At 35.1% G+C, this 16,640-nt stretch overlaps 1 protein-coding gene across 1 annotated transcript; it reads right to left on the reverse strand.

Moving 5' to 3' along the window:
- Positions 1-2,703: 2,703 nt before the first annotated feature.
- LOC131467321 (cortexin-1) lies at positions 2,704-4,393 on the reverse strand. The gene has a single exon (XM_058641159.1). It carries the CDS (start codon positions 4,204-4,206, stop codon positions 3,931-3,933), a length of 276 nt encoding a protein of 91 aa, XP_058497142.1. The 5' UTR covers positions 4,207-4,393; the 3' UTR covers positions 2,704-3,930.
- Positions 4,394-16,640: the final 12,247 nt, after the last annotated feature.

Below are 16,640 nucleotides of genomic sequence, written 5' to 3' on the forward strand. Positions count from 1 at the left end.
ATATTATTGCAATGACTGAAATGTGTTTTAATGTCTATATTTCATTTCATTCACAAATAATAATATAAAAGAAATTCATTGTAAGCGCTTTTAATCCAAATAAATGATAATATCGTATATTGTCCCATCACTAGAAGAGACATTTAAGTGGATAAAATCTGTTTTCAGTGAGAACGGCCATCCTTGTGTAGCAGATGGCAAAGTCACCACTGACTGAAAAAAATCTGAATTTATGAACCCTGTGTTATTGTTCCATTGTATGTCGCTGAAAACTGGTATGACCACATTTACAGCTTTTAATGGTCTTTCTCTCAAGTGTAAGACTTGAGTGAAATGTCCTATATGCTGCCATAATTGAGGACTTAAATGTTTGATAGCAAGTACCTCATATATCATCACACTTCCACAGCCTTAAACTCTTTAAATTGTGACTACAAATAAAACGGAAAATGCCTCGAAGAAAGTCCTACAAATATCTGTGCTGGAAAAACCAGTTTGGACGATTTGCAAGATAAATGATTACAAGACAATGACTGCAAGATAAATGCACTTCCGTGTCTTCACAGCTATGCAGACTATTTAACTCACAGACTTGACCCTGAACAAATATGTGTACTGACATCAAAAAGCATGCGTGCTAAGACAGGTGTCTCACACACACACACACACACACACACACACACACACACACACCTCGTGTAAACACACACAGAGGTAAATACTCTACCTCCATTCATGCCATCACAGCTACACATAATAGTGTGGGATTTTTCATTAGTTTAAGTTTTGACTTTTTGTTTTTAAAAATGAGTTTGTTTTACTTAGTTTTTTGAGCGGGTTTGCTAGTTTTTTATTTTTGTTAGTTTGTTAGGTTCGTTTTAGTTTCATTTTTATTAGTTTTAGTGTTGCAAAACGGTCATAATAAGTTTTGTGTGTCATAAAAAACCCAACAAATGATGCCATTTTAAAAATGTATGAGGACAGATGAAAAAACATCCCTGAAACAAATACAACAGTCTGGAGTGCAAAGTGTGCGTCATAGTGCTACGGTTGGATGCAGTTAGTGTGATAGGTAAAAATCACATAGCTAACAACTATTTGAAGACACAACAACTAAAGACACTCATGAACATAACATAAATAATAATAAATAACCCTCATGAGACACATCACATTGCTTGTGAGCTTGTGAGCCATGAGTCACTTTCAATGAGTTATCGGGTTTTTTTTGGTAGTTTTTTTAAACTCGTTAAACTCGTAATTTCGTTAGTTTTCGTTAAACTATAATAACCTTGTTCCTCATCCTCCTTGTCATGTGGGCACACTGATGTTGGAGCCACTCATTGCTGTGTTGTGTCTCATACATAGTGTGTGTGTTATTTTAGTATTGTGATAATAATTGTGTCCTTCATGTGGCCTGGTGCTCCACAAAGGGAAAGAGGATTTGTGTATGTTCCATTGTTTACTTGTGCCGTGGTGTAGGTTCAGCTCGAGCTCGGCTTGTGTGTGTGTGTGTGTGTGTGTGTGTGTGTGTGTGTGTGTATGGGGCACGTGTGGTTGAGGATTGTTCAAATATTTTGCATATTTATGAAGGTATTTGGATACTGCATGCACCTGTCTGTGGTCTGTATGTCCACGGACAGACACAGGCAGCACGTTTCTGTAAGAGCTGACGTAAAATATAATATCAGCAGAGCCTGATATATCTATATATGAATATATATATATATATATATATGTGTATATATATTACAGGAATGTTCTCCTTATGACAGTGGTTTATAACAAGGTTGTTTTTTTGTTGTTTTTTACAGTGTTAGAGCCTAAGAAACTGGGAAGAAAGACTGTTTTATTTTGTAATTCAAACTCAATTTTCATTTCCTCAACACAGAGGACTGAATGAGTTTGTCCAATCACTTTTTTCATTTGCAGGTACAGTCGGTGAGCATGTGCATGTGGCCAACACATGTAGTTCTCCAAGTGTCCAGAAGAGGTCCCCTCTGACCACATGGCTGATTTTCTATCTTGATTATTATCATTCATTGGGAATAAAGGGAAACTCACCAGGAAAGAGGAAGCTGGTTATTAACATCATTTAACTTGGGGGAAAATCTAATCTGTTTCAAAATCCGTGCAGTTGTGAGGGCGTATCTTTTTGAGCACCAACAAACTTAAACCATATGGAGAGAGGACATTTTTGCCTGGTCCTCACATTCTGTCACCCCTTAAAATGGCCTTTTCTGGGTTAAGACCTGGTTTTAGGGTTAGAATTGGGTTTAGGTTAGGGTTAGGCACTTAGTTGTGATGGTTAAGGTTAGGGCAAGTGGCTAAGGAATATACATTATGTCTATGAGTGTCCTCACTGTGAATGCTGTGTGTGTGGTGGGGGTGGTTGATCTCATGAATTAACTGGCTGTCTCTCTTTACGAGCCTCCGATTGATCATTCGACTGATTTCATTTGCTCTAAATCTTCCTCATATTGATCTGAGGGGCAGCAGTGATTTTAGTGTATATGCTCAGTTAAAAGTTTTCATGTGTGCACCGCACATACACATACACATACACATATATGTGTATGTATATATATATAGGACTTGAAGGTGCTGTGTGAAAAAAATTGAACTACATAAAAGCATGACCAGACAAAAGGTCTTTTATTTCATTAAAAACTGAACATCATTTTAAAGAAACATTAGCGGGGAAGAAAAATCTAAAAAAGATAATTTACAGGCAGGAGTCTGCATTCAGGAACAGTATTGTCCGGTCATCACAGAGGAAACAAACAACATTTCATCACATCACATCAGTAAAATATCCATACTGTACTTTAAAGCCACATTTAACAGGGCCTTATTCTACGGTGACCTTACAAAATAAATGACATTCAAACACAGCATTGGTATGAAATAGATCGTAACTCTTATTGCTACAGGCACTGTTTGACTGGTGCAGATTTGGCTGGTGCACTGGTCAGGACTTAAAGACAGAAAAGGTTAGGAGAAGGAAACTGGTTTACATGCATTTCATAATCATACGATTATATGAAAAATATTCATCCAGTCTCCACACTAAGCTTTATAAGCCTCTTGAAGGGATGAGAAAATGAAAAAGCAAAGCCCAAAAATAAAATGTGCTGTTTCCACTGTTAGGAGTTTCAAACTTTTAGTGAAATAGCTAAAAATGTAGGACATAAATACTGCTAGACAAGTGATTATTGAGCAAATTATAGAGGCTTTGGTTCATTTTACCTGAGGATCATCTTAGAGGTGGTTCTACAGCCACACAAAAACTAGCATGAGCCACACTAAAGTCAACAAAAATAAGGTTTACAGTTTAAAAAAAGAAATGTTATTACATCTAATAATGTTTTGCCTGAGGTTTAACTTCCCCAGAGAGAAACATTTAACGTCTCAGCAATATATCAGGATATAATGTTTACAGTCTTGGCTGTGTCTGCTTTAATAAATGAATTCCATATCTGCCCTCAACTCATTTCATTTCTCTTTATTCAATCAAGACTTCTGCTGCTGCAGCTCTGCCCTCTACTTATAATCCAGTCCTGGGACTTGTAAAAACATTATAGAAATACAAAATGACATGATAAACAGGAGTCACATTATAATGCTTCCAAACAGACTGTCGTCTTCCTGTAGTTTGGTACTGTGAAAGCTGCAGTGTAACAATGTAACTCACTCTATACGCCTCTGATTATACATTCATTGTTGTAAATGGAACTGGAAGCAATACTTGTGTTTTGTCTTTCCTTCCCCAAGAATTTCCTCAAGATTTTGATACTGTGCTCTCGTAGAAGACGACCGTTTCCATGACGCCTAACAAACATAACAAATATACATTTTGGCTTCTTTGATCTTCCGCTATGAAACAGCATCACACAAACAAAACTAAATTCCTCATCACCCCCATCGTCTTTACACCACTGCATAATCAAACTGTCCTCTGTCCAGTCCCTCCTTATGGTCTGTCCAAGACGAAGCCGGCATGCTGCTGTAAGGGTCTAACAAGATACGGACGCAGCGTACGACAAGAAAGAGCAGCAGAAGCACAAGGAGGCCCACAAAACACAGGGCCGTTCCCTGCTCTGGGTGCTCCACCGTGGGCTGCAGCACTGTCGGGCCCCTGGGGAACCCAGGCAGAGCAGGAGAGGAGAGCTCATAGTCCACAACCCAGTAGTTAGTGTCACTCATTTTAGAGAATTTAGAGTGTTTACAGTGATTGGCATAACTCTGCAGGGTCAGCTTTTGTGAAGCTTTTCAAGCCTTGATGCACGGAAACTATTCCAGCGGAAACAACACAGGGTGGTAGGGTTAAACCCTTCTGGTGCACAAAAGCATGTTCAGTGAGGTTTAAAGATGCTGATCTGGCTTGTATTCATGTGTCTGCTCTCACCCTCCCTCCCTCCCTCCGGCTCTCTTTTTTCCGCTAACTTTTACACATAAACTTCCAAGAAAAGCCAATGTCACCAATCCAACTTAAAATCAACGGCACAGTCCTCTGTCAATATTTAAAGTGTCATCCAATCGCAGCCAAGATGGGGCTTTACTGTGATTATAAAGTGAGGTATAAATCTCAGTTGAGTAGCTCCATAGCTCAGTCAGAGTGCTCGCTGTGTGTGCCTCAGAGGACTGTTTGTTCACACATCACCAAGATGGTTTGGCTCATGTCGCCCAGAGTTGATTTACTGGGGAAAAAAAAAAAAAAACTTAATGTCTTTAACCTAAAGACACCGGGAGAGTCTTTGTCTGCAGGAATATCTCACTGGAGGAACCTAAGAAAAAGAGAAAGGAGAGAAAGAGAGAAAGCAACGATGAGTGAGGGAGTTTCCACTCTGCAGAGGTGCTGAATGGAGGAAAAAGTGATTGAGTCAGGGGGTTAAGAGCTGGACAGGGTCACTGCAACATGTCATGGATTATAAATTTTGACTGTTCAAGGGCCTCCAGTGAGGTGTTTCTACAGGGTCTCCACGTGCAGGATATGCCTGAGCAGACACACACTACACGTAAATAACCTGCTTTGGTTATGTTGGTTTCAATCTATTATTTTCCTTTTTAGCATTTTATATTTTCATGCATGTCTTACACCAATAAATACAGATTTACACACTTTTACATAACCTAAAGCTGCAGTGTGTAACTTTGGGTGATTTTTTTTTGTTATTGTTGATATTATTATTCTGCTTCTGAGCTCTGTCAAGCAATACTATCAGACCTGACTAAAGGAGTGTTTGTGTGTATATACCAGCAGTGCAGGGCCGGACTGGGACCATAAGCATTTATCCCATCAAATGACTAAACAACTGTTTTTTGTGAGCAGTAGAATTCACTTTTGAAACATTTCACAGTGCTTCTTGTTTTCAGTCATGTTCCAACCGTCTTACTTTGCTAGTGCAATGTTGCTGGCTACATGAGGTCTAAATACCTCTATACTGAGAAACACAGAGAATATAACAGAAATGTGTTTGTGTTTAAAAGTTACAAACAACACTTTATTTAAATTAATAATTTAATTTGGTTGAAAGTAAAAACATTCTTTAAATGTTAAATATGGTGTGGTTTCAAACTGTTATTGCACAGCCTTTTCAGCCAATTTCTAATCTTCTCTGAGACGAGGCAGGAGCAGCCCATTCTCTTCATCTCAGGTGCAGCACAGTACAAGATAAATAAATCAGACACTGATGATGGAGGAGAAAGAATGTGGAGGGAACCCTCAGAGAGAGAGACGCTGCTGCATTCATGCACAGAAACACTCTCTGTAGCATCTTTAATGGGCCGTGGAGTGGAGAGACATTTCCTGCGGTAGGTGCACTCCCAAGTCAGCAGATTCTATTCCAGGATGTCTCGTCTCGCTCACAGTCACCAACGTCTCTGCCTGCAAAGACACGTTGATAGCTCCACTGCTCTCCAGATGATGGGACTACAGGGCCAAGTGAAGCTTTAATAGGGGGCTTAAAGACCTAATGAAAGAAACTGCCTTCCTCAGTATCAATTATCAAATGGCCTGTGGTTACATCAGGCCGGACAGATCGGGCGGCTGCATGTGTAGAGCAGAGGGAAAGCTTAACAAATGAGACGGACTCTTAGTCAATAGAGAGCTGTGAAGTAGGCATGAAGTTTATGCAACAGAATAAAACACAGAAACATAAGTTAGTGTAAAAGTGTAAACCATTTACAATCACATACCATTAGCCAAAGTTTTTTTGTTCCTTACAACTAAAAATATGACACTGATTATGCTACATCACTCACTCATTGTCCATCACTTTATCCTTCACTGGGTGCCGGAGCCAGGTGCACCGTGGACACGTAACAAAACAACCATTCACACTCACATTCACACCTATAATGTCAATGTTTTTGTACAGTTGGAGGAAGCGAACACGAGGAGAACTTGCAAACTCCACAATGCGAGAGACTGACCCGCCGTGTGACCCTGTGCTCCATCATGCATTTTGTATTCCTACACCGTTTGTAAGTCAAGGGAGGCCCTACGTGTCACAACTGTAAAGTTACTGTGCGTTTTCAATTAAAGTCCGATACAGTCATTTTAGACCTTTAAAACTATGAAGCTGTGAACAACACATTTGCGCTAAATTCAAAGACATAATTATCCAACTGTGTAACAAATATTATTCTCCCATAAAGAAGAAATAAAAAAGCCCATAACATGACTCAGCTAAAATAAATTTTTACAGTCTGTGCATAGTAAAGAATGCAATATATAGTATTGTAATGATGATACATTTTAATCTGTCCGATATCTGATCCAGTGATTTTGACCGATGATGATATCTGTTTCAGCTCATCCCTAACAAAAAAAAAAAGTTTTATTATGTTTACAGATAAACCCCAGGTGGTGCTCAGACAAATTTCTTTCTATAATATCTGTAATAATGCTCCAAAATTCAATTTCATTTAAAGTTCAAGCGTCTGCACAAGTGCACATTTATTGAAATAGATAAATATCTTGCCACTGCCATTTTTTAAAATAAATAAGTACGAGGGGGTGCCCTTTTTTATTTGAGCCTCTGGCCCTTGAAATGTTTGTGCACACCACTGATTACTGACCAAGTGACGTCCTTCTTCATACTGGACAGACGTGGGCCTGAAACGTCACCCGCTCATTGATAAAGAGTTTTTTTCGGGGATGAACAGATGCTGTGTGTTTTCAGATTGTTAAAATCTCCCAAGGTCATGAGGACGTTCAGAGCAAAGCACTGAAGTACGGTTAAATTTAGGAGGCAACTAGATCCTTAGATAGAGCTGCTGTGGATCCTAAGCAGCAGATTAATCATTTTACCACATGTGATTCAAACTGAAGAAGCTTAACTGTACTGGAGGTTTGACTGTAAATATAAACAGAGAATCACTTTTCAATTTTAAAAAAGAAAAACAGATTTACAGAGGAAAGTGTGGATGAAAACAGATGACAGAGTGTACGCAGAGACATATGGTGTTCTTGGTGAGTGTAATATTATTCATTATATTATTATTCATATTAATAAGGGTAAACATGTGACATGCGATAATTGGTATGTAAACAAAACAGTAAACAAAAACATTTAAATATAGTATATTGTAAAAGCTGGTAGTAAATCTGTCCTGTGTCATGAAGTAAACAGTTTAATGTGTAGTGGCCAATTCTTTAAACTAGCAAAGAAGACTAATGCACTATGTAACTATGTAACCTTCAGGCAAAAGAAACATAATGCACAGCAGGTTATTGCTGTTTTGTGTGGTTTTATTTTCCAGAAAGTGGGCAAAAAAAAAAAAAAGGAAGAAGCGTAGGAAGAAGAAAGAAACATATTAACTCACCCATGTCCATTATGGACCCTTATGTGTCCATGCTATGGACAAACCAAAACTTGTTAAATAACAAAAACTCTCCTAACTGAGGTAAATAGAAACAAAAATATGGATAATGAAAAATGTAATTATAAAATAATCTACAAAAATCAAACAATATTCATTGAAAAAAAAACTAAATATCAAAACTAACAAAACGCACATCATGTTTAGAGTGTGAAACATATATTATATTATGGCCTGTATAATGTCCAGGTTTTTTTATTCTAAATGATATATTTTCCTTTTCGAAACAGTGTTGACAGTGTATTTTGCTTTTGGACAGATCATGAACACAACAGCACAAAGTTACACACAGCAACTGGAGAACTTGTGAATGCGCCACACAACTGCACACATGCAGGGACTCATCATCATCATCACCATCGCATCAGTCCAATGACTAACACAGAGCAAGATCAGATCCGAGAGAACTTACCTCAGAGGCAGGAGTCACAGGTGAGGTGAGTAATGATGATGATGGTCTGGCAGCAGCTGCAGGAGTTCAGCACCATGGACAGCTCCTCTGCCTCACCAGCATCAGCAGCTCTTCTTCTCTGCTCCACTCTGACGGGAGCTTTAAACTCGGCTGGTTTTCAAGGATCCGCCCCACTCTTCACTCCTCCCTCCTTCCCTCCTTCCCTCCTTCCCTCCCTCCCTGTCTGTCTGTCTGTCTGTCTGTCTGTCTGCTCTCATGACGGGGCCCTGCGTGGACTGCACATACAGTATCATCTTTTTGTTTAGATGAGTGAAGCGCTGAGAGCAGTGTGAGGCATTTACATGATGTGAGAGGAAGGACACCAGAAGACTTGCAGCCAAGATGGTGCAAATTGTTCCATCGAAGACCCACAATGTTACTGCAACAAATATGTTTTTACAACAATAAGAAAAATGAATGATCTGCCCTGTGAAGTGCAATGTTTTGGCCAAGTTTTTCTGTGTGGACTTTGCATATTCTCCCTGTGTGTGTGTGTGTGTGTGTGTGTGTAGGTTTGCTCCAGGTATTCCAGCTTCCTCTAACTATACAAAGATGGAGTTTGGGTATGATGTTAATAGGACATTTTAAATTGACTACAAGTGAGGGTCAATGGCTGTTTGTTGTTCACTGTCATATTAAAAACATATCTAAAAAGCCATTTTTACTCTTTGGCTTTCAACCCAGTATGAAAAATGTATTTTAACTGTTTTAATCGTTTTTACTTTTCTAGAGTATTTTATTGCTTTATTGTTTTACTGTTTCTTTTAATGTTTGTTTTTACGTCTTTTAAGGTCTCTCTCTGATGCTTTATGAATAAAGTTGGATTAGATTGGATTGTATATTGGCCCTGTCCAGTGTATTCCCTGCCTTTCCCCCTCTGTAGCTTTGAACAATTTTTGGACAACATACTGAAATATGACTTATTTGATCACATTTTGGACGACTTACTAAAGTATGACTTTTTTGACTCATTTTGGACAACATACTTTACTATGACTTTTTTGACTGGTTTTGGACGACATACTATACTATAACTTTTTTGTCTCATTTTGGATGACATACAATACTATGACTTTTTTGAGTGATTTTGGACGACATACTATACTATGACTTTTTTGTCTCATTTTGGATGACATACAATACTATGACTTTTTTGAGTGATTTTGGACGACATACTATACTATAACTTTTTTGTCTCATTTTGGATGACATACAATACTATGACTTTTTTGTCTCATTTTGGACGACCTACTATACTATGACTTTTTTGTCTCATTTTGGATGACATACTATACTATGACTTTTTTGTCTCATTTTGGACGACCTACTATACTATGACTTCTTTGAGTGATTTTGGACGACATACTACACTATGACTTTTTTGTCTCATTTTGGACAACATACTATAATATGACTTTTTTGAGTGATTTTGGACAACATACTATACTATGACTTTTTTAAGTGATTTTGGACGACATACTATACGATGACTTTTTTAAGTGATTTTGGAAGACATACCATACTATGACTTTTTTGAGTGATTTTGGACGACATACTATACTATGACTTTTTTGAGTGATTTTGGACGACATACTATACTATGACTTTTTTGAGTGATTTTGGACAACATGCAATACTGTGACTTTTTTGTCTCATTTTGGATGACATACTATACTATGACTTTTTTGTCTCATTTTGGACGACATACTATACTATGACTTTTTTGTCTCATTTTGGACAACATACTATACTATGACTTTTTTGTCTCATTTTGGATGACATACAATACTATGACTTTTTTGTCTCATTTTGGACGACATACTATATTATGACTTTTTTGAGTGATTTTGGACGACATACTATACTATGACTTTTTTTAGTGATTTTGGACAACATACTATACTATGACTTTTTTGTCTCATTTTGGACGACATACTATACTATGACTTTTTTGAGTGATTTTGGACGACATACTATACTATGACTTTTTTGAGTCATTTTGGACGACATACTATACTATGACTTTTTTGAGTCATTTTGGACAACATACTGTACTATAACTTTCTTGAGTGATTTTGGATGACATACAATACTATGACTTTTTTGAGTGATTTTGGACGACATACTATACTATGACTTTTTTGTCTCATTTTGGACAACATACTATACTATGAGTTTTTTGAGTGATTTTGGACGACATACTATACTATGACTTTTTTGAGTGATTTTGGACGACATACAATACTATGAGTTTTTTGAGTGATTTTGGACGACATACTATACTATGACTTTTTTGAGTGATTTTGGACAACATACTGTACTATAACTTTCTTGAGTGATTTTGGACAACATACTATACTATGACTTTTTTGTCTCATTTTGGACAACATACTATACTATGACTTTTTTGTCTCATTTTTGACGACCTACTATACTATGACTTTTTTGTCTCATTTTGGACAACATACTATACTATGACTTTTTTGAGTGATTTTGGACAACATACTATACTATGACTTTTTTGTCTCATTTTGGACAACATACTATACTATGACTTTTTTGTCTCATTTTGGACAACATACTATACTATGACTTTTTTGTCTCATTTTGGATGACATACAATACTATGACTTTTTTGTCTCATTTTGCACGACATACTATACTATGACTTTTTTGAGTGATTTTGGACGACATACTATACTATGACTTTTTTTAGTGATTTTGGACAACATACTATACTATGACTTTTTTGTCTCATTTTGGACGACATACTATACTATGACTTTTTTGAGTGATTTTGGACGACATACAATACTATGACTTTTTTTAATGATTTTGGACGACATACTATACTATGACTTTTTTGAGTCATTTTGGACGACATACTATACTATGACTTTTTTGTCTCATTTTGGATGACATACAATACTATGACTCTTTTGTCTCATTTTGGACGACATACTATACTATGACTTTTTTGAGTGATTTTGGACAACATACTTTACTATGACTTTTTTGAGTGATTTTGGACAACATACTTTACTATGACTTTTTTTAGTGATTTTGGACAACATACTGTACTATAACTTTCTTGAGTGATTTTGGATGACATACTATACTATGACTTTTTTGAGTGATTTTGGACGACATACTATACTATGACTTTTTTGTCTCATTTTGGACAACATACTATACTTTGACTTTTTTTAGTGATTTTGGACAACATACTATACTATGACTTTTTTGTCTCATTCTGGACGACATACTATACTATGACTTTTTTGAGTGATTTTGGACGACATACAATACTATGACTTTTTTTCATGATTTTGGACGACATACTATACTATGACTTTTTTGAGTCATTTTGGACGACATACTATACTATGACTTTTTTGTCTCATTTTGGATGACATACAATACTATGACTTTTTTGTCTCATTTTGGACGACATACTATACTATGACTTTTTTGAGTGATTTTGGACAACATACTTTACTATGACTTTTTTTTAGTGATTTTGGACAACATACAATACTATGACTTTTTTGAGTGATTTTGGACGACATACTATACTATGACTTTTTTGTCTCATTTTGGACAACATACTATACTATGACTTTTTTGTCTCATTTTGGATGACACACTATACTATGACTTTTTTGTCTCATTTTGGATGACATACTATACTATGACTTTTTTGTCTCATTTTGGATGACATACGATACTATGACTTTTTTGTCTCATTTTGGACGACATACTATACTATGACTTTTTTTAAGTGATTTTGGACGACATACCATACTATGACTTTTTTGAGTGATTTTGGACGACATACTGTACTATAACTTTCTTGAGTGATTTTGGACAAAATACTATACTATGACTTTTTTGTCTCATTTTGGACAACATACTATACTATGACTTTTTTGTCTCATTTTGGACGACCTACTATACTATGACTTTTTGTCTCATTTTGGACGACATACAATACTATGACTTTTTTGTCTCATTTTGGACGACATACTATACTATGACTTTTTTGAGTGATTTTGGACGACATACAATACTATGACTTTTTTGTCTCATTTTGGACGACATACTATACTATGACTTTTTTGAGTGATTTTGGACGACATACTATACTATGACTTTTTTGTCTCATTTTAGACGACATACTATACTATGAGTTTTTTGAGTGATTTTGGACGACATACAATACTATGACTTTTTTGAGTGATTTTGGACGACATACTATAGTATGACTTTTTTGTCTCATTTTGGATGACATACAATACTATGACTTTTTTGTCTCATTTTAGACGACATACTATACTATGACTTTTTTGAGTGATTTTGGACAACATACTATACTATGACTTTTTTGTCTCATTTTGGATGACATACAATACTATGACTTTTTTGTCTCATTTTGGACGACATACTATACTATGACTTTTTTGAGTGATTTTGGAAGACATACTATAATATGACTTTTTTGAGTGATTTTGGACAACATACTGTACCATGACTTTTTTGAGTGATTTTGGACATACTATACTATGACTTTTTTGAGTGATTTTGGACGACATACAATACTATGACTTTTTTGAGTGATTTTGGACAACATACTGTACTATGACTTTTTTGAGTGATTTTGGACAACATACTATACTATGACTTTTTTGTCTCATTTTGGACAACATACTATACTATGACTTTTTTGTCTCATTTTTGACGACCTACTATACTATGACTTTTTTGTCTCATTTTGGACAACATACTATACTATGACTTTTTTGAGTGATTTTGGACAACATACTATACTATGACTTTTTTGTCTCATTTTGGACAACATACTATACTATGACTTTTTTGTCTCATTTTGGACAACATACTATACTATGACTTTTTTGTCTCATTTTGGATGACATACAATACTATGACTTTTTTGTCTCATTTTGCACGACATACTATACTATGACTTTTTTGAGTGATTTTGGACGACATACTATACTATGACTTTTTTTAGTGATTTTGGACAACATACTATACTATGACTTTTTTGTCTCATTTTGGACGACATACTATACTATGACTTTTTTGAGTGATTTTGGACGACATACAATACTATGACTTTTTTTAATGATTTTGGACGACATACTATACTATGACTTTTTTGAGTCATTTTGGACGACATACTATACTATGACTTTTTTGTCTCATTTTGGATGACATACAATACTATGACTCTTTTGTCTCATTTTGGACGACATACTATACTATGACTTTTTTGAGTGATTTTGGACAACATACTTTACTATGACTTTTTTGAGTGATTTTGGACAACATACTTTACTATGACTTTTTTGTCTCATTTTGGACAACATACTGTACTATAACTTTCTTGAGTGATTTTGGATGACATACTATACTATGACTTTTTTGAGTGATTTTGGACGACATACTATACTATGACTTTTTTGTCTCATTTTGGACAACATACTATACTTTGACTTTTTTTAGTGATTTTGGACAACATACTATACTATGACTTTTTTGTCTCATTCTGGACGACATACTATACTATGACTTTTTTGAGTGATTTTGGACGACATACAATACTATGACTTTTTTTCATGATTTTGGACGACATACTATACTATGACTTTTTTGAGTCATTTTGGACGACATACTATACTATGACTTTTTTGTCTCATTTTGGATGACATACAATACTATGACTTTTTTGTCTCATTTTGGACGACATACTATACTATGACTTTTTTGAGTGATTTTGGACAACATACTTTACTATGACTTTTTTTAGTGATTTTGGACAACATACAATACTATGACTTTTTTGAGTGATTTTGGACGACATACTATACTATGACTTTTTTGTCTCATTTTGGACAACATACTATACTATGACTTTTTTGTCTCATTTTGGATGACACACTATACTATGACTTTTTTGTCTCATTTTGGATGACATACTATACTATGACTTTTTTGTCTCATTTTGGATGACATACGATACTATGACTTTTTTGTCTCATTTTGGACGACATACTATACTATGACTTTTTTTAAGTGATTTTGGACGACATACCATACTATGACTTTTTTGAGTGATTTTGGACGACATACTGTACTATAACTTTCTTGAGTGATTTTGGACAAAATACTATACTATGACTTTTTTGTCTCATTTTGGACAACATACTATACTATGACTTTTTTGTCTCATTTTGGACGACCTACTATACTATGACTTTTTGTCTCATTTTGGACGACATACAATACTATGACTTTTTTGTCGCATTTTGGACGACATACTATACTATGACTTTTTTGAGTGATTTTGGACGACATACAATACTATGACTTTTTTGTCTCATTTTGGACGACATACTATACTATGACTTTTTTGAGTGATTTTGGACGACATACTATACTATGACTTTTTTGTCTCATTTTAGACGACATACTATACTATGAGTTTTTTGAGTGATTTTGGACGACATACAATACTATGACTTTTTTGAGTGATTTTGGATGACATACTATAGTATGACTTTTTTGTCTCATTTTGGATGACATACAATACTATGACTTTTTTGTCTCATTTTAGACGACATACTATACTATGACTTTTTTGAGTGATTTTGGACAACATACTATACTATGACTTTTTTGTCTCATTTTGGATGACATACAATACTATGACTTTTTTGTCTCATTTTGGACGACATACTATACTATGACTTTTTTGAGTGATTTTGGAAGACATACTATAATATGACTTTTTTGAGTGATTTTGGACAACATACTGTACCATGACTTTTTTGAGTGATTTTGGACATACTATACTATGACTTTTTTGAGTGATTTTGGACGACATACAATACTATGACTTTTTTGAGTGATTTTGGACAACATACTGTACTATGACTTTTTTGAGTGATTTTGGACGACATACTATATACGATGACTTTTTGTCTCTTTTTGGACGACATACTAACCTGTGACTTATTTGTCAAATTTTCGACGACATACTATAGTATGACTTTTTTTACATTTTGGACAACACACCAAAGTATAACTTTTTTTGTCACATTTTGGACAACATACCTCGGTATGACTATTTTTTGTAATGTTTTTTGTAATGTTCATCATAAACATTTGTTTTTATCAAGTTGTGATTTTGCATTTTCCGTGAGAACAACAGTTTTGTTGAGTTGAGTAAGCCTTGCGTGTCGTTAAGTCTGAACAGCAAGAAATTACATAATCAAGATGTAATACGGGTGGAGCAGTGTGACTGCACTCATGGCTGTGCTCCCCACTTTTTTGTCTCATTTTGGACGACCAACTATACTATGACTTTTTGTCTCATTTTGGACGACATACAATACTATGACTTTTTTGTCTCATTTTGGAAGACATACTATACTATGACTTTTTTGAGTGATTTTGGACGACATACAATACTATGACTTTTTTGTCTCATTTTGGACGACATACTATACTATGACTTTTTTGAGTGATTTTGGACGACATACAATACTATGACTTTTTTGAGTGATTTTGGACGACATACTATACTATGACTTTTTTGAGTGATTTTGGACAACATACTATACTATGACTTTTTTGTCTCATTTTAGACGACATACTATACTATGAGTTTTTTGAGTGATTTTGGACGACATACAATACTATGACTTTTTTGAGTGATTTTGGACGACATACTATAGTATGACTTTTTTGTCTCATTTTGGATGACATACAATACTATGACTTTTTTGTCTCATTTTAGACGACATACTATACTATGACTTTTTTGAGTGATTTTGGACAACATACTATACTATGACTTTTTTGTCTCATTTTGGATGACATACAATACTATGACTTTTTTGTCTCATTTTGGACGACATACAATACCATGACTTTTTTGAGTGATTTTGGAAGACATACTATACTATGACTTTTTTGAGTGATTTTGGACGACATACAATACTATGACTTTTTTGAGTGATTTTGGACAACATACTGTACTATGACTTTTTTGAGTGATTTTGGACGACATACTATATACGATGACTTTTTGTCTCTTTTTGGACGACATACTAACCTGTGACTTATTTGTCAAATTTTCGACGACATACTATAGTATGACTTTTTTTACATTTTGGACAACACACCAAAGTATAACTTTTTTTGTCACATTTTGGACAACATACCTCGGTATGACTATTTTTTGTAATGTTTTTTGTAATGTTCATCATAAACATTT

The sequence above is a fragment of the Solea solea genome, chromosome 1 (genome assembly GCF_958295425.1).
Source record: "Solea solea chromosome 1, fSolSol10.1, whole genome shotgun sequence".
In the NCBI taxonomy this organism is placed as follows: Eukaryota; Metazoa; Chordata; class Actinopteri; order Pleuronectiformes; family Soleidae; genus Solea; species Solea solea.

Excerpts from the sequence above, each read along its gene's own strand:
- LOC131467321 (XM_058641159.1), bottom strand. The coding sequence starts at position 4,206 with ATGAGTGACACTAACTACTGGGTTGTGGACTATGAGCTCTCCTCTCCT.